This window comes from Rana temporaria, chromosome 3, assembly GCF_905171775.1.
Source record: "Rana temporaria chromosome 3, aRanTem1.1, whole genome shotgun sequence".
NCBI lineage: Eukaryota > Metazoa > Chordata > Amphibia > Anura > Ranidae > Rana > Rana temporaria.
Window position 1 is genome coordinate 252,983,663 of NC_053491.1, and position 20,000 is coordinate 253,003,662.

A 20,000-nucleotide genomic window follows, 5' to 3' on the forward strand; every position below is an offset into this window, starting at 1 on the left:
CCATAGCCAAACAGGACGTGAGAGGAAATCTCTGCAGATTAAGGGAATACCCCCCCCCCCCCCCCAAGGCCCTCCAAACTAGTGTCCCCACTGGAAAGTTTTAGGGCAGGTCTTAAACAGGAAGGGGTGGATCATATTTAAATTGGGGGTTGCAGAAGGTTAATCAGGCCTAGGGCAGCACAAAACCTAAATTCATCACTGGGTGGATCGCTGATGTTTTGGGGATGTGTGAGCTACAAAGGCACAGGAAATTTGGTCAAAATTGATGGCAAGATAAATGCAGTATGTTATCAAAAAATACTGGTGGAACATTTGCATTTATCAGACAGGAAGCTGCGCATGGGACGTACTTGGACATTGCAACATGACAATAAACCAAAACACAAGGCCAAGTTAACCTGTCATTGGCTACAGCAGAATAAAGTGAAGGTTCTGGAGTGGCCGTCTGTCTCCTGACCTCAATATCATTGAGCCACTCTGGGGAGATCTTAATACACTTGATGCAAGACAGCCCAAGAATTTACAGGAATTGGAGGCTTTTTTCCAAGAGGAATGGGCAGCTTTACTATCTGAGAAGAGAAAGAGCCTCATCCACAAATACCACAAAAGACTTGAAGCTGTCATTAATGTTAAATGGGGCAATACACGGTATTAAGAACTGGGGTATGTAAACTTTTGATCAGGGTCATTTGGGTAGTTTCTGTTCTGATTAGGATTTAAAAAGAATAAACACAGTTGATTGATTAATAAATGGTTTCAGCCAAACACTAACCATGAGTGAAATATATTTTTTTTGTGTTATCGTTCATAATCTGAAAAATGGCCAAGAAATCATAAATTCTGCCAGGGTATGTAAACTTAAGAGCACAACTGTAGCTATAAGTCAGTAATAAAACTTTACAACCACTTTAAAGTTTTTTTAGCTGGAGTTCAATTTGTTAGTGTATAACACTCCCCTGTGCGCCTTCATCCAGAGTGGAGGCACTGTAAAATAGGAGGTTTGTTATTGGTCAGATCACAAGAAAAAAACTGAGGTGGAAAAAGCCTTAAAAAAAAAAATTCAGCCACCACATGCATGTGTTGGTTGGTAAGCTGCAATATATTGCATTTTTAGTTTTGGGTTTCAAAATGTTAATACCCTTCAATGATGAACAGCTGTATTCAATCATTTGGAAGGTTGTCCACATTGGCTATATGGACATATACTGTAATACATTTCATACTGTGTGATTAACAGACGTGTCTATATTTAGTTTGTGTTTTTTGTTTTTGCAGAGCAAAAATCAGCCTCACAGAAGAGGAGAGTACAATGTTTACAGCACCTTCCAGAGCCACGAGCCAGAATTCGATTACTTGAAAAGTTTAGAGATTGAAGAGAAAATAAACAAAATAAGATGGCTTCCCCAGCAGAATGCTGCATATTTTCTGCTGTCCACAAATGGTAAGGTTCAGAATGGCTTCTGATTCTTCTAGTAAATGGTGTGGTTTGTATGTTTTCTATCCCTATTTATGCAGTTGTTTTGTAGCATATCTTGGCTGCGGAAAACCTTACACCTTTTTCATTATGGGAGATACTAGTACAGAAAATAAACACCTTGGTATCCCATAGCAAACACCTGGCAATCGCTAATCTAGCAGAAACCAGTTATTAGGGGTTACTACATGTTTGAATTGCTTCAATAGGGAGGCTTCCCTTTGGTTGACATTTGAAAAGACTTACAAAAGGCACAGAGAGCCCATTCCATTTTTTTATAGTCTGTACTGCTAATGGAGCAAACAGATTACATGTAATAATCTTGACAAACTGGAACAATCCAAACCTTGGTGCCTATCATATTTAAATCCAAAAAATTTAATTATGTTTATGGTATAAAAGAAACCTTCAAACAAAACAATGTGGCAGAGGCGGCTCTGGGCTTTGTAAGGCCTTAGGAAAAACTTGACATGGGGCCCCACTCACACCCATGATGGGGAAAAATAATTCAAGGACAAGAGCCTCTTCCCCACAACCCTGGCCGGTGGTTGGAGGGGTCTGCGTGCAAGGGGCTTATCGGAATCTGGAAGCCCACTTTAACAAGGCAGTCCCCAGATCCTGCTCTTTAATAACTAAGGGGCAGGGGCCACCCGGAGATGTCACCTGGTGAACCCGCCCCCTTGTGACGTCATTGACTGAGGGCTGGGTCATTGACGTCACAAGGAGTGGTGTCACTGATATTCACTGGTTGTTAGGGACGCTCTTAACGCTGCCTGAGCACATCAGCGTTAAGGTCCCCTGTCCCTCAAAATTGGGGTAATGCTTTCGGTAAGTTAGGAGGCCGCGAGGCACCTGTGAGTGTGAGGCCTTAGACGACTGCCTAATTAAAGAGCCGCCTTTGCAATGTCGCAGAGTTTAAGGAAAAGAGTACTGATAACTGGCAAGTTTGCATTGACATATTTGATCACTTGGTAAAGGGCCGATGTGATTGGCCCTTTAGCACGATCTGTGATCAGCTTTGTCCAAAGGATGCAGTGATCACAGAGCGCACCCCAGGGAGTGTGTGGGAGGCGTTTTCTGGGAGGACGTCCATGGATGCCCTCTCAGAACTAGAGAGCTGCGCTGTAACCAGCTTTCGGCTATGGGGCAGTATTGGTTGTGGTTAAAACTGAGCTCTAGCCAAGTTCTAAAAAAAAAGCTGGGGAAAATTAATATACATCCCTTCATCACCTAAAAACAAGTTGGTGTGACGGTATAATGCAGCCACACCTGACTGATTTATGTTGTATGACTTCTAAATGGAATTTCTGGTGTGCATTTAACCATATATTTAACCTCAGTAGTTGTGTTTAGGGATTCCTGTCCTGCGTCTCGAGCAGAGATCTCGGACCACCAGATGACAAAAATTAGTGCAGTAGTATAGTGAACTACAGCAATGCCTAGAGAAAAATTAAGCACTGAATGGGTAGGCTTTTAGTGCATTTCAATTTTACATTGCAGTTATTTCCTGTACCACTTTGGTACTTTAGGAGAGTTATACATATAAACCATAACTTTGACATTTAGGGGCAGATCCACAAAGAAGTTACGCTGGCGTATCTATTGATACGCCACGTAACTTCTAGTTTGCTCCTGCGTATCTTTGTATCCACAAAACAAGATACGCCTGAAGCTGTGCTAGATCCGACTGTCGTACGTCTTAGTACGCCGTCGGATCTAAGGTGCATATTTACACTGGCCGATAGGTGGCGTTTCTGTCGATTTCCGCGTTGAGTATGCAAATTAGCTCGATGCGGCAATCCACGAACGTACGTCCGGCCGGCGCATTTTTTACGTTGTTTCCGTAAGTATTTTTTCGGCGTATAGAGTTACCCCTGCTATATGAGGCGTACTCAATGTTAAGTATGGCCGTCGTTCCCGCGTCGAATTTAGAAAATTTTACGTCGTTTGCGAATAGGGCTTTGCGTAGAATGACGTTCACGTCGTAAGCATTGGCTTGTTGCGGGTTAATGTCGAGCATGCGCACTGGGATACCCCCACGGACGGTGCATGCGCCGTTCAAAAAAAACGTCATTTACGTCGGGTCAAGACGTATTAACATAAAACACGCCCCCATCATATCCATTTGAATTGCGCGCCCTTACGCCGACAAAGATACACTACGCCGTCGTAACTTAAGGCGCAAATTCTTTGAGAATACTGAAAATACGCTGTAAGTTACGGCGGCGTAGTGTATCTGAGATACACTACGCCGGACGGAAAGAAGCGCCGCGCTTCATGGATCTGGCCCCTAGTTTGCTAAAGCCGGCCATAGAAGGAGCAATTTTCTTTCCTGTAACCAGTCGGTATTGATGGGGGAAATCCCTCTCGTGGAGCCATTGTGATCTCCCGGTGGGGGAAGAACACATTGATTACTACTAGCGGCGATAATAGCCACTAGCAACAATTGCGTGTAAAATCTGATGGGCTGGTTGTATCCAAGTTGATCAAGCTCATAGATGGTTCGAAGCTCAGCCAGTCCTCGCTGCACTGTCCGAGATTTGAACAGTCTATAGCTGGCTTAAAGCATAGTGTAACATAAAAATTGCCACCCCGTTTCAACCACTTGCCAATTGCGCTATAGCCAAATTTCCTCCTCCTGTGATCGTGCCCTCCACGGTGCGCTCTGTGATCACTGTGTTTTTTCAGTTATTGGCATTCCTTTCCCCACACAAACAGCGTGATCATCATTGTCCACCAGTGCTAGCTCAACAGTGTTGCCCATCATCAGCACACATCAGTGAAGGAGAAAAATTACTGGTGGTTAAATGCCACCAAATTAAAGCTGTGTGAAAAAAAGATAAAAATTGTATTTGGGTACAGCGTTGCATGACCACGCAATTGTCATTCAAGTGTGACAGTGCCGAAAGCTGAAAATACGCCTGGGCAAGAAGGGGGAAAAGGTGCCCCGTAGGCTGCTAATGGCTGCCTGGCATTTCTCACGGTGCCATACTTGCATAGTGTCTGTTGAAACTAAAAGCCTTTGATGGAGTACCAATGCAGAGAACAGTTGAGAAACCTAAACAACATGTTGTCACTCTCTATAGCAGGAAGTGCTTGAACAAGGACATTTTTATGGCAGGGTCACCAGGTATTAATGAAGCTGCAGATTTATAAATGTTGAAAATGACTTTTGAAATTAGATTTCCATATTAAAGCATTTGAGATTTTAGTGATTGGCTTTTAAAATGCTTCTCAGTTGGGGAAATTAAAAAAAGTAGTGCATGCTCAAAGCAAAAAAGTATCCGTTGATCTCCAGATATACTCCTGCACATTTTATCAGACCTGTTTTAATAGGGGCACAGTTTGCCTTTTTATCCTGGAGTCCCCAACTAGCAGCCGGAGTTCTTCCTCAGTGAAGGGATTAAACATATCTCCAAAACATATGCTCCTATGTAATTACTTTGCAGTGAAAGGTTAGCATTTCTGAGAAGTGAGTTAGCAGCTAGTCAATTGATCATTTTAATACAATTCACAGTCCCCTTAAATATGTTCGGGGAGGCGGGGGGCACATTGTGGGAGAATACAGATTAATTACATGGTGTAATGTTCTGTTAATTGAGTTTTAAAATAGTTTTTTGATTAACACAGATATTATCTCAACGATCTGAGTGACATTTTCAGCATCGACAGGAAGTTAAAATTATTCTTTTTAAATGTACCGTGTTATTGCATTTGTACGAACTCCCTTAAGGGGCTTTGTTCAGGCAAGCAGGGCAGGAGACGAATCCACGATTGACTATGATGATGTGTAAAAAGAGAATTTTGTATGTTAATTTTATTTATTTTTTATGATCTCTAGGAATAGCGGCGCTTTGTTTAGGAAATTCAGACTTGCAATAAAACACCCCTATTGTTTGAGTCCTGTAATTTTAGAATTGCGTGGGGAATATAAATGAAGTATAAAGTAAATAATACACTTAAAGGGTTAGTTCACCTTTACAAAAAAGGTCTATGTAGGTAAGGGCTGATTGTAGATAAAATCAAGTTGTGCAGCTATGACTAAAGTTGAATAATGCCCTTGCTATAGATGTGGGAAATTTACATACCTTCCAAAGCCTGATTGGAATGCTCCCAGGACGTTGCTAAGCAAGGCCTAGTAGTCGCTGCTCACCTCCAGCACCACAGGAGTGTGAGTTTTTTTTAGACTCGAGACCCCCTCATATGCAGTGGCGGCCCATCCATTAGGGGCGCAGGGACGCCCCCCCCAATCTAATAGGCTTCAAAAAAAGGGTGGGCTCGGGGTGAATCAATATTTGCTATTTTTACACTGATTCTCCTCCCCAATTGGCCAAAAAATAAGCGTTCTGATTGGTCGCCGAGGAGGGAGGAGACATCACGCATTGGGAAGCACGACCCACCAGCCGCCAATCAAGAAGCTCTCTATAGGCTGTCATCTCCCTCCAACCAGAGCTCAGTACAGAGCCGGGAATGCCTGTATCCTGTGCCCGCTGTACCCATCCCCTGCCAGGATGGCGAGGGGAGATGAGGCCCTCGCCACCAGGCCAGCACAGGGTAAGAGCTGGCGATGGGGGGGATATATGTATGGTGCAGGGTGACAGGCTGGTGCCATGAGGGGGGGGGGGGTGCAGCACCAGCCGCCACTGCTCACATGCTCTCTCTCCCCCAATGCAGTAGCTCTGTTTGCGAGCTCACTTCTGTGATGGAGGAGGTGAGTGGTATTGGCTAAGCCTCACTTGGCAACATCCTGGGAGTGTTCTTGTCAGACTTCAGGAGGTATGAATGGCCTACACCTATAGAAAGCCATGCAGTTTGCTTTTATCTACAGATGCCCCCTATCTGCCCTGGCAGTTTTTTTGTAACCATGAACTAACCTTTTAAAAAAGTTAAACTTCCAGGTAGAGTCATAAGCAGATAAGATCTGTAGTAAGATGGAAGCTAAACTGTAATACCTTCCCTGTCATTGGCCCATGTTCTCTACACAGCTAAGCACTTTGCTTATGAGGTTTGCTAAACAAAACATTGGTTATGAAAGGATTTTTTTTTTACACTTGAGTTGAATAAAACTCACCAAAATGGTTCTTGGCGGCATCTGCAATAATGCATCCAGATTATGCATCATTAACATGACTGTTAAAGCGGAACAAAATCCTCCTATCCTTTACAGCCCTGGAAGCTGCCATCTTAGTCTGTAATTGATCTGCAGTTGCCATGGTACTGCACCTGTGATCAGTTATTGCACCCTGGGCATGTAGATTGGACACTATGGGGGAGATTTACTAAAACAGGAGCACCCTGAATCTGGTGCAGCTGTGCATGGTAACCAATCAACGTCTAACTTCAGCTTTTTCAATAAAGCTTTGATAAAAAAAAACTAAAAGCGAATTGGTTACTATGCACAGGTGCACTACATTTGTGTATGCTCCAGTTTTAGGAAATCTCCCCCAATATAACTGAAGTCTTAAGCCTCGTACACACGTCCGGATTTTCCGCAGACAAATCGTCAGACTTTTGTCCAAAGGGCGTTGGCCAGAAATTTGTCTTGCATACAAACGGCACACAATTGTCAGCCAACAAACACAGTGACGTACTATGTGGTTTTTCAGATATTTAGTGCCACACTTTGGGCACCTTTTGCTAACGTGTTTGGTGAGCATTGCTTCCGAGCATGCGTATTTTTGACTTTTGTCCGACGAACTTGTGTACACATGATCGGAAAATCAGACAACAGACCGTTCACGGAAATTATTTTACAGCCTGCCATCCAATATTTGTACGCTTAAAATCTGACAACAATTGTCAGATGGAGCGTACAAATGGTTAGATTTTCCGCCAACAGGCTGTCGAGACACAATTCCTGTCGGAAAATCTGATTGTGTGTATGAGGATGGTAGGGCAGAGTGGATAGCAAAGGTGTAAATGTCAAAAGCACCATTCTATGCTAAATAAGGTGTTGATGCCAATCCGCAATCAATAGCCCACCCAACCATATTGATGAAGGCAGATATGCAGTTGTTGGTTGTTGCACACCATTGCTGTTAATAAATGAGCTTTAAGTAGCTTGAGCTGAGGGACTTTCTGCCTGAAAACTCAAAGAATTTACTTCATGTTTAAAATACCTAACATTCTTGTAAGTACTTTTCTCTTTTTTTCTTTTTTTCCAGACAAAACTGTAAAACTATGGAAAGTCAGCGAGCGTGACAAGAGACCAGAGGGCTATAACTTGAAAGATGAAGAAGGAAGGCTGCGTGACCCATGCACAATAACTACGCTTCGAGTAAGAACGCTGCTCACATTGATACGTTATTTCGCATTACAGAATGTGTTTGTTAATAATGCATTTCCATCTGATTTTAAAATGAGTGATAAAGGCTCCAGGCTTCTATACTCGAATCAAAAGGAATTATTTGTCAGGAACAATTTGGTCCCAGTTGGGACTGTTCATTGAATGTTTGAAATCCTTCGCTATTCCTTTCATTTTACATTATTCTTTTGAGCTATAGGGCACTATAAGGTTAAAAAGTTTGCTTTTATTCTGCAGTTAGGAAGACCTACGATGAAAATATAACTCTGCTACCTCAAATATAGTAAAGGATGACTTTCCTTCCCTTTGACACCAGGAGCTATTACATTTGTTGTGGTTGGAATGTAGCATTGCTCCCAGGGTGCCATGGATCTGCCAACCCCAGAGGGGGCGCTTGCTTCCTGGTAAAGTCACTCAGCATGGTACTGAGTATACGGTTTCCCCAGTGTGGAACTGCTTTAGGTGTAAATTACAACTTGATTTACATCAAAGAGAAATTAATGGCATTTCCAGACATATAGTTATACATTTCAGTAGCTTATCAGAACGGAAGAATACAGAAAAAATTCTGACCTTAAAGGAGTTGTAAAGGAAAACATTTTTTTGCCTAAAATTAATGTCTGCAAGGTAGATAGACAGAATAGTGTAATTTTTCTGTTAAAAAATGAGTAAATACCTATTTAATTCCTTCATCTATATCACCTCCGGCATTCTAGTTTCTGTTCTCTCATTCACTTTCTGGTTAGCGGCGCTCGTTCATGTAAGAACTACATCTCCCAGTATGCATTGCGGCACGCCCAGTAATTCACACCTCCTTGAAGTCTCTAACACGTAGAGAGCGTCCTGCCGCACAGATGTAGTTCCCAGGAGGGGGCGAGCACGTCACTGACCACCGCAGTAAAGCCTCCCTTCACGGTGGTGTTATAATCAGACAAGCAGGAAGTGAACAGAACAGAGAAGAAATAGAGCAACTTCTGAGCAAAAACTAACAATGAGGAAGTGAAAATAGGAATGTCTGCAGGTAAAGGATGCTTATTATGAAAAAATGTTTTTTCCTTTACAACCCCTTTAAGAATGGCTTTCCTGCAGCCAGATAATAGATTGTCTAGTGCAGTGGTTCTCAACCTGGGGGTCGGTACCCCCTCGGGGATCAAATGATGATTTGCCAGGGGTCACCAAATCCTGGGCTGTTCCTGACTTTTTTTGCGGCCACCTAGCAGGGCTGTCCCTGGAGCCTACGGCCGCCCACCCAGCCTCTTCGCAACCCCCCATTCAGTTCACGGCATGGCTGGGAGCCGGAGGCTAGAGGTCAGCTGACTGGTGAGAAATGTGAAGTGGGAGGGGCTGGAGGAGACCCTATCTCCTGATTTCCACATAGGTGTCACTGCTACGAGACACCATAAAGTCTGAGACAGTGAGTAACACTACCTGTGATCATAGTTGCCATTTAAAGTCCCCACTACAGTTCTCAGATCAGCAGATGACCTAAAGTTGGCTGATCAGAACTCCCCCCCCAGCATTTCCACTGATCCCTAATCCCCACCAACAGTGCCACTCATCCCATCCCCCCCCCCACCCCCCACCAAGGAGTAAGGGACGGAAGAAAAATAGAGAATACATGGAAGGGAGAGGAATAAGGGGGAGAAATAATAAGAGACGGATAAGGGAAAAAACAAAAATAAATTGGGTTAGAGAGAGATAAAGGGGAAAGAAAGGAGAACAAAGAGTGTGGTACATCCTAAAATGTACCACAAGGGGGTTCAATACTGTATGAGTGGAAGGGACTCAGGGAGCCCAAATTACTTGTCTTGCCTTGAGTGCTAACAACCTACGCTACAAAAATAAATTTAGTGTTAGGGGTCCCCACACCTTAGGAAATTTTATCAAGAGGTCCCAGCACTAGAAAGGTTTAGAACCACTGGTCTAGTGCATCTGTAGAGTAATCTCATGAACGCCACAGTGGCCATAGAATGCCTGATGAACCCTATCTTACAACATAAGTATTGGTTTCAAAACCCTTTGAGGTCTATTTAGAAAAATAAATCATTGTGTCAAGGTCTTAGCATTTACATAGCCATTGCCATGTAAATCCATGTAATATGTTTACTTCCTTTGATAGTCTAAATTATCTAGTGGCCATGATGCAGTATTTTCCTTTGAATGCCTAAACCAGGATAATACTGCAGTATGGCCACTTGATGGAGCAAACAGTCAAAGTAAATGGGAATATTAGACACATTACAGGGATTATTCTCGACAGTTGTGACATTTGCACAGCAAATTTTATTATAAATAGAACCAATTGCCTAGTGTATAAATACTACAGGTTGCTTGCATATGTTGCCCTTTTCCTTTTATATGCTCACCAGTGATTTGTATATACTGAATGTTTTTGCAGCAGGTTTACCTAAAATTGTAATTCCAAGTCGTCTGTAAATATAGCTGTTAGACTGCATGCTTGACACCATGTCATAGAAAGAATTCCACGGGACTGATGCGTTGTCCTTACAGCATTCTGGTCATCTCTATAGAAATTTTAGCCTTGTATGAATCATCCAATCAATAGGGATTTAACCATGCTGTGTTTTGAAGGCATTAACAATATTTGTACAGCAATCTCACTACATATAACTGCTGGGGATATTTGCGGTGTTAAAGTTGCAGGCTAAATTGCAAGACTGCAACGTATCTTATTATTCAAAATGTTATTGAGCTTTTTGGTCCACTGAAAGATGTCTTGTATGGAAGAGAGATTTAATAATGTAAAGTAAAAACATTGTATACAAAGTGCTATCATCTCATGTAACCGGATATGAATAACGTAGGAATGTATGACACCCCTTCAGTTATTTTTTCTGTGGTGTAGCGCTATTGCATACCCATTATAACAATCCCATGTTTCAATACATCATAAGTCCATAAATGATGTGCACGTGTCCGTCTGTGAAGATCGAATACAATGGTGCATCAAACTTCACTTGCTTTCCCCATCTAGTGCTGTGAACACCACCACCATCACAATGCGCCTACCAGAGTGACAAACCCCACAATGCAAAGGTCAAATCACACTATCAATTGGGTCCACCAGGCTGGTGGCTCAAATAACCCTTCTGCTTTTGGAAGGCATCCACTTTCATGCAAAAGAGGACTCCTATCATGAAGGAGCAAACTCTTCTGTGCTTCCAATATTCAGCGTATGTCACAAATAGTCTCTGCTTCTAGTCTGGATGAAATACAGTAGATTCTGCATGGGAGGTCATGCAGTTCAATTCTGTTACCACTTCCTGGAAGCTCGCCTTTGTAAGATCTCACAGTCCTCCAATTGGGGGTTTGTGACCCAGCTAGCAGGGGTAGGAAGTACCTGTCAGTGCCACCTCAGCACTGCATCTTTCTCTCACCTCTCCCCCAGTCTCTAGACAAGCTGCTGTGCTCTCTGGTGTCTCCCCTCAGCTTTAGCAGATCTGTCTGCTTCACACACTACAGAGCTCAGCCTGTGTCCCAGGTGAACCTAAACTGCCCAAAAGCGAGAGAGCAAAACCGAGTGTACACAAAATCTAAGGGTTGGAAAGGTGTACTTGTGTATTATTTATGGATAGACATGTACACTATTTATGCACTTATGATTTATTGAAACACACTTAAAGAGGAAATGCATTTTTACGCACCAAGGTATTGAGGTATTTGTGAGTGCTTCTATTGTTTGTGTTTACGGACCTTTGTGGTATAGAGTAAACAAATTTAGCACCTATCGCATTTTTTTGTGGTGTTCCATTTTTATTTTTACGTCTGTTGGAGAGATTCCCCCTTTTACCCTCATACCCCCTCAAACTCTTCATGGTTGCAACTAAAACAGGTGTCTCCAATGGGAGGTTTACCCCTGATAACTAAAATTTTGGATTTCCTACTACTTTATCCTTGTAGCAATGGTCTCTAGCACACATAGAGTAAAGCTCTCAATAGGTTTTATTGCTGCCTATACACCTAAAAGAGGTTCCAACACTTCTCTATCCAAAACAAACCAACAAAGTTTTATGAATAGGTACTTAAAAAAAACAATTGTCACACCATAATGTGGTCTTTGTTCTGCAGATCCAGTTGGGGCTTCAGTGGATCTAGGGCAGTGATGGCGAATCTTGGCACTCCAGATGTTTTGGAACTACATTTCCCATGATGCTCACCTACACTGCAGAGTGCATGAGCATCATGGGAAATGTAGTTCCAAAACATCTGGGGTGCCAAGGTTCGTCACCACTGATCTAGGGGCATGGCTTGAAGTTGACCCAGTCTTGACATGTGTGAGCATTATACAAGCGATAAACCGTATAGTTATGAGCCCTGAATAGTGAGAATTTCAGTGGATTTTCATGCACTGCTACCAGTCCGGCGGTTTTAATTAACTTGCATGTACTGCTACAAGGAAGAGACCTGAGTATGATGCAGAAGATAACTATAGCAGACCATATAATTGCTATGGGGCCCAGCAATGTCCAGCTACACAGCGATATATGCAATTGCATTTGACAAATATGTTTGTTAACATAGGAAACTCTATACGTTGGTAAAAAAAGCAGTTTTTCTATATTACTAGAGGACTTGTCTTTGCGATAGGAGATTATAAAGGCAGGGGGCGATTTAATGGTTTTTCTATAGAACGTGTGTATAATTTTAACTTTGCTGATGTTTGACTGCAAACTGTGGAACCGCCAGTCCTTATTAGTTGAAAAATAGGTATTGGCTTCTAGTGTTTTGTTTTTCAGGCATGTTGGGAAACGTGGTGTCTGGTAAATGTTTTCTGGTCAAAGGTTTGGCTACAATTATTTGGTAAAGAAACCCTAAGCAAATTATGATCAGTCAGATAGAATCCAACTCAGATGATTGATTTTATACCTCAAAGATCAGTCTGCCAGGAAGTTTCTGCATAAGTGGCTATGTTTGCCCCCATTTCCTTTTTTGTTGGTAGAAATATATTTTCATATTTGTGGATACTCTAAAATAGTTATCCTATAGCTGGATCTTGAAAGAGATGAATTTTGAAAATGTGTTTTTCTTGAATATTAGAAGGCAAAAGCCTTGAGATCTATCCAAACCTCACCAACATTATGGAAGGGGCTTGGAGCTGAGGGTAGTAAGGATTTTGGCAGAAACACGGATTAGCCATAACTTTGACCATCCACCTAATATTGAGTAGGTCCCCCTTTTGCCACCAAAACAACCCTGGACTATTGAGGCATGGACACCATTAAACATCTAAAGTTATGTTGTGGCATCTGGCACCAAGCTGTCAGTAGCAGATCAGAGTCCTGTAGGTTGCGAGATGGGGCTTTCGTGGATCAGTATTTTCACCACATCCTGCAGATGCTGAAATGGATTGAGATCTGGAAACTTTGGAGGCCCAGTCAACACCTCAAGCTCGTTGTGGTCCTCAAACCATTCTTAAACTTTTTTTTGCAGTGAGGCAGGGTGTATTATGCTGCTGAAAGAGGCCACTGTCGTTGGGGAATACGGTTTCCATCAAGGGGTGTATTAGTCAGTAACGGTGTTTTTAGGCAAGTGGTACATGTCAAGTAATATCCATATAAATAATAGGACCTAAGTGGAACATTGTCCAAAGAATCGCACTTCCTCCACCAGCTTGCCTTTTTTCCATACTACATCCTGGTGCCATCTTTTTCCCAGGTAATGGACTTGCATGCACACAGCTATCCACATGATGTAAAAGAAAACGTGATTCACCAGACCAGGCCATTGCTCTTTGGTCTAATTTTGATGCTCACATGACCATCGTAGGTGCTTTTGGCTATGGACATGAGTCAGCATGGGCACTCTGACTGGTCTGTAGCTATGCAGCCCCATACATGACTGTGATGCCCAGTTCTGCCTTCAACGCATCAGCTTCCCAAATAACATGTTTACTCGCTGCCTAATACTGTCGTTATTGCCAAAAAATGTATAGGGACACTTTTTTGTCTGTAGGCAGAGTTTTATAATAATTACGTAGTGGGGGTGAAAGACGTGGCGAAAAATGGGTATCGTTTAAATATTGGGTGTGGCTTAACGGGGGTGTGGATAGTCTGCTCTGTGGTGCCTGCAGGATCTCCCAATATTCATTAGGCAACCCGTCACCGGCCGCCACAGTTTCTGGCTAAGAAAACATGGCCGCAAGCTCTCCTTCCGGCTAGCAGTTCTCTTTCCCCTGTGTTCAGTGGAGAGGGGAGGGGCCTCCAACCTGGACAGCTAACCGGCTTCTCTCTTCAGTGTACAAGTAGACAATTCGCTTGTACTCTGATGCTGGTTAGCTGCGTGGGTCGGAGGCCCTCCCCTTTCCATTGAACACAGGGGAAAGAGACCTGTTAGCCGGAAGGAGATCCCAGGGCCATGTTTTCATAACCAGAAGCTGCGACGGCCGGTAACACTGCCAAAAAAAGCATAAAAAATCAAAATCAAGATTTTGATCGGGGATGAGGGTCCAATTTTCGGGATTGTCCTGGGACTGTTGGCATGTATGTACTGTATATCTCCCAACTTGGATGCCATTGTAACAAGAGTGTTAATTCACTTAACCTGTTGGTGGTCATAAAGTTATGGCTGATCTGTGCATGTTGTTGGTTATATGATCTCATTATAAGGCACACCACCATACCAGATCCTGAGCTTTAGACTTCATACACGCTTGAGCTAAAAAATACTGCTTTTATGGGCATTTTAACTTTTTTATTTATTTTTTCTCTCGTCTTTTTTTTTTTTTTTTTTTTGCCTCTAAACTCGCCGTGCAAGGACTTGTGTGTCCTTGCACACTATATGTGTTTAAAGGCAGAAAAAAGTGTTCAGGAGAAAAGCTTTTGAGCATTATAAAAATGCCTGACACGCCTAAACGTGGGGAAACACGTCTAATTACGCGTTAACGCTATCCTCTTTTAGCTCTTTAACCTTTTTTTTGTTGTTTTCATTTCAATGACCATAATACATGAATATTCTGCCCAATGAAATGAATAAATGCCCTACTGCTTGATGCGTCTAAATGCGATTGAAGAAACACTGTTTAGGCGTGCTCCTGCCAGGATAAAAAGCTTTCAGAAGAGCCCCAGTGTGCACAAGGCTGTAGTATTGTTATCAATGTCTGACTAATGCAGTCGCTTGTTTTAAGCTTTAATAATTCATTCATCTCTCTGCATAATTTCGCACTTGTGATCTTATCCAGTATGATCTGTCACTTATTTTAATGAATGCATCTGTGAATTACATTTTTATTTATTTTTTGAAAGGAAAAAAATGTGCAGCACTACCTGCTACTAGAATCTATAGATGGCTCAGCCAGAGGCGCATAGGTCTGGAGTAACTGCAGCCTCATGACAGCTAAGTGGCTGTTTTTTCTTCCTGCTGTCATATCTCTTATATTCAAAAGTGTGGCAGACCTTCCTGACACTCTTCTGCTGGATATAGAAAGACTCCAAAGGCCAGAGGGAGGTCACAGAAAAAGGCAGCAAGTTGTTTTGCCTGCATTCAAATTCAGAGAAGGGATGGATATCATCTTGGAGCTGTTCCATGTAGCAGATGTGACTGCTGAGCCTGAGCTGCTGGAATGAGCCAAGTGTGATGAAGCTCATCTTCCTTGTCCTGCCTTTATTCCCCAGGGTGACAGCTTACTGAGAGCTCCTGCTAAGTCACACATACACACGGTTCAGACATGCCGAGTTCTGGATTCGCACACTGCAGCTTCTCGACAGACATTGCATATAAATTGGCCCTGTTTTCAGGAAATTACATTTTTGACAAAAAATACTGTTTTTTTTTTTGTCACTTGAATCTTGATTTGTATTATGTTTACCTTTCAGAATTCTTGTAAAAAAAGATATGCAGGTAGTTTAGAACAACTACTCAAACTATAATCTATAGATCAGCTGTTGGCACTGCTTTATTTTTGTATTTTTTTGCCTAGTCCCCCTTATTTTTCCTTTGGAAAGGATAGGGTTAGAACCCCAGTCAGGTTGTTGTACTCTTTACTCGTTAGATTCACGCCATTTGTTTCTGTTTCTCCGTTATCCATTGGGGCCGGTTTATTAATTGGATGTAATTATATGGAGGCACTTTAACCCTTAGCTGCCCAAGCCCATTCTGACACTTTTCACATGTAAAAATCTGCTTCTTTTTGTTTTCAGTTAAAACATTACTTGGAACAAACATTATATATTTTTTTAAGCAGAGGTCCTTGAAAATAAAATGGTGGGTGTTGCAATTTTTTATTAAACACACATTGTTTTGGAGAAAATAATATAATGAATTTTAATTCACAAATATAACACCCAATTGTTTGGTAAAATATAAGATGATGCTACGCCGCGTAAATGGCTACCTAACGTCATGCTTTTAAATTGCGTACACTCATGGAATGGCGACAAGACAGTTTTTTAAAGTACGATGGGCCGCTGTGATGTGCGAAGCTTGTACGCAAACTGTCAAGCCTGCTCAGTGGTATTTGGGTATCTACAGCCCACTAGGCAAGGATCAGCTCGGCATGAAGGTGTTTCAAAGGGCATTACCTCTTACAAGGAGGTGTAGTGTTTTTCAGGGCTTCTGTTTTGAAAAAGGAATGGAGCCTTGCCAAGCAGGCCAAAGATACCCGGAAGCCGCTGAGCAGGCATTCTATCTCAGCACATCACAGCAGTCCCACGTCTTTCTCCATCTAGCCGCCTCTTGGCCAAACTCTGCCCCATCAGCCAAGCTCTTCATTATAAGGCCGTTCCACAGATGACTTCAGTTACATTGATGACATGCTGCTTCTGATGCTGAGAGACATGGAAGAGCTCAGAATTGAGGAAATATTAGTAAAACTGAATGTATTCTCTCGAGAAGAGCTTTAAGGGGGATATGGTTAACATGTACAAATACATAAGGGGTCCATATAGTAAACTCGGGGGAGGGGGGGGTATTATTTTTAGGTCATCACAGAGGACAAGGAGGCACTCTAAATCTAATGAGGTGGAGAACCGCGCTTGGGGAACCAGTAAATGGAGATAGGTAGCAAAGAATGGGGTATAGAAGGCCAAATGTATAAATTGAAGAATAGGATGAGACTGCAGCCCCCCCCGATATGTAATCCCCTAGAGGACACAGAGAGAATATGTAGAAGGTGTGGGGGGTGGTGGCGCTGTCTCAGCTGGAGGCTGTACGTACCAAAGAATTGGTACTAAATAAACTTTTATCAGACCCAATGGGGCTACCGCGAATAGGTCTAGGTGTGGGAAAGGTAAAAGTGCCTCAGTAAAGTGCTCAGAGAAGACTCGAGCACTGTGGTATATACCAGGGTGATGTTGTATACTTAATATGACTAGCAGTCAGAAGTGATTCAAGTTATTGTGAGTCCATACAAAGGAACAATAATACAATAAAGTGCAAATAATATATGTGTATATGTATAAATGTATAAGGCGGCCTCGCCGCTAGCGGTCAGAGCCGGTAATACAACAGTCCAGTGGGATAAACTAAGTGTACACAGAGATTCCAAATAAACAGTCCAGTGAAAAAACTGAGGGTACACAAAAATTCCAAATAAACAATCCAGTGAACAAAATGTATGTAAATATACACAAGAGTGTACAAAAACCTTACACTTGGATGGTGGCGCCCTCTCTCTGAATTTCCTTTACTGCCTGACCCTCTTCTCCCCTTTCTATTTATTTACTTAATCACATATTGTACATTCACATCTGTCCCTGCCCTCAAAGAGGTTACAAGGTCCTTAACTCACATTCTTGCATATACACATACTGGGGCAAGGAAACCAGAGTCCCCAGAGGAAACCCATGCAGGCACAAGGAGAACATGAAAATGCCATGCAAGGATTGCAATGCTTAAGATTCGAACGTGCTGCAGAAGTTTTGACCACTTAGCCACCATGCTGGCTTCTTAGAATACAAAGCGTTCTGTGATTGGACGAGAGACAAGGTGGGCAGACAACAGCCTGTGTGTAGGAGAGCTGCAAGTTGAAGCGCCAGAAGTATAGCAAAAATTCAAGGGGCTTTAATGCAGGGCTCGACAATATCCAGGCGCCCGGTCGCAATTGCGACAAGAAATGGTGACCTGGCGCCCAGGGAAACTTAGGCCTGCAGAAGGCTGCAAAGCCGCGGCCTCAATTACCGGCCGCGCGGGCCTGCCGCGATCGCGAGGTGGGGGCACATGGAGACACAAAATACTGTGTCTCCGTGCGCCCCCACCTCCCCCGCCGCCTGATCGCGGCGGACCCGCGTCAGCCGTTAATTGAGGTTGCGGCTTTGCGGCCTTCTGCAGGCCTAAGCTTCCTTCTGTGATCTGGCGCCATCTTGAGGTGGCCGTTGCCATTACAAGTAAAACAGCAATCCAGCAATTCTAATGTGTTTTTTACTGTTTTTATTGCCATCTCCTTCCCTCTAATTAGGGCCCCCAAATATTATATATATTTTTTATTCTAACACCCTAGAGAATAAAATGGCGGTCGTTGCAATACTTTTTGTCACACCGTATTTGCGCAGCGGTCTTACAAGCGCACTTTTTTGGGGGGAAAAATGCACTTTTTTAATTAAAAAATACAGTAAAGTCAGCCCCATTTTTTTTTTTTATATATTGTGAAATATAATTTTACGCCAAGTAAATTGATACCCAACATGTCACGCTTCAAAATTGCGTCCGCTCGTGGAATGGCGACAAACTTTTACCCTTTAAAATCTCCATAGGCGACGTTTAAAAAATTCTACAGGTTGCATGTTTTGAGTTACAGAGGAGGTCTAGGGCTAGAATTATTGCTCTCGCTCCTACCAATCGCAGCAATACCTCACATGTGTGGTTTGAACGCGAATGCGTTTTCGCAAACTTGGCGGGACGGGCGCGTTTTCTGGCTCCTAACTTTTTTAGCTGGCTCCTAGATTCCAAGCAAATTTGTCAAACCCTGCATTAATTGGAGAGCAATGTTTTCTCGCATACTATACTCCATACACAATTATACAGGTTGCAACGGCAATTACTTTCTTTTTTGCCATTTTATTTATTTTTAAAACGGTAGCTTCATATAGGACTATTCTTAGCTCCCTCTAAACCTATAACCTAGCACTCCAAACCACAGTGTGCATTATAATGTATGCCCTAATGCTGGTTACGTTAATTTATAGCCACACATTGTATTTGTGTGTTGCCATTCATGTAAATTTCTCTGCGCATTTCGGTGTGTAATGGAGCAGGACATTTTTTTCATGTGTTGAGGTGCATTGACAACTTTTTCAAAATAAAGTCGACTGCCTAACAAAAGTGGCTTAATACACACACATACCCACACACACCAACCACAATGCAGGGCACATCACTGCAAGTTTAAGTGGGCCCTTGATTAAGTTTGCTTATAAAGAAGACGTGCAAGGGTAGTGTTTTTTTGAATGGTGAGAAACACTACTGGAGAAATGGAGATCCAGGCCAGTGCCTCAAGTTTGATATTGGTTTTTAGTTCCTATCCTGTACAAGACAATGACTACTAGTATTTAGCTGATTTCTATGAAGGTTATACACTATATAGCATCATCAGTTTGCACCACGTTTTACCTGCCTAATGCTTGTATTGTACGATTTTTAATTCACTTACATTTTTCCATGTTAAAAATTCAATTTACACCATATAAGCTTGGCAGTTGTAGCATCTCTTTGAATTTGTGGGGTTTTATTTATAGTAGTGTATGATTTCATCTGGATTTTCACCTGTGTAGATCTATAGTATCCCCTACTTATATAGTATATTATCTGACTAGCAAACCAAACTTTTTGGAAAAACACCCCTGCCATGCTCCCAAGTTACACTGACGTTAAAGAAATGATCACTTCAACCCCATCATTGTAAAATACAAAGACCTTTCTCTTTGATTTTTTTTTTTAAATATTCAGTTATTCACAAGTGTTTTGGTCCCAGAACTAGGACCTGAAGAGTATATTCATATCCAGGGTGCTGCACCACTGCACTTGAGCATAGTTATCAAAATGAGAGATGGATGACATAGGAGCTATGGATTGGTAATCATCTTGTAACATGTACTGTGTGTGGTTTGCAAACTAGCTATTCGTAAGAACCCACAGCTATTGCCACTCTCTTAAATTACTTTCTGAGTGTATACGATTTTCTGATATGTCATATGCAGCATTGTTTTTAGTTGTCTTGGGAAAATTGTGCCTCCCTTCTGAGAGAGAGACACACACACAGAGACTCTCTCT

At 42.3% G+C, this 20,000-nt stretch overlaps 1 protein-coding gene across 5 annotated transcripts in view; it reads left to right on the forward strand.

Annotated features, from left to right (window-relative positions):
- Positions 1–20,000, forward strand: part of PPP2R2B (protein phosphatase 2 regulatory subunit Bbeta) — a 482,864-nt gene that overhangs the window by 396,036 nt on the left and 66,828 nt on the right. For all 5 annotated transcript variants that reach the window (XM_040344569.1, XM_040344570.1, XM_040344566.1 and 2 more), the window contains 2 exons: positions 1,276–1,441; positions 7,639–7,751. In XM_040344569.1, coding sequence (XP_040200503.1) covers positions 1,276–1,441; positions 7,639–7,751 — 279 coding nt within the window. The remainder of the gene's footprint in view (positions 1–1,275; positions 1,442–7,638; positions 7,752–20,000) is intronic.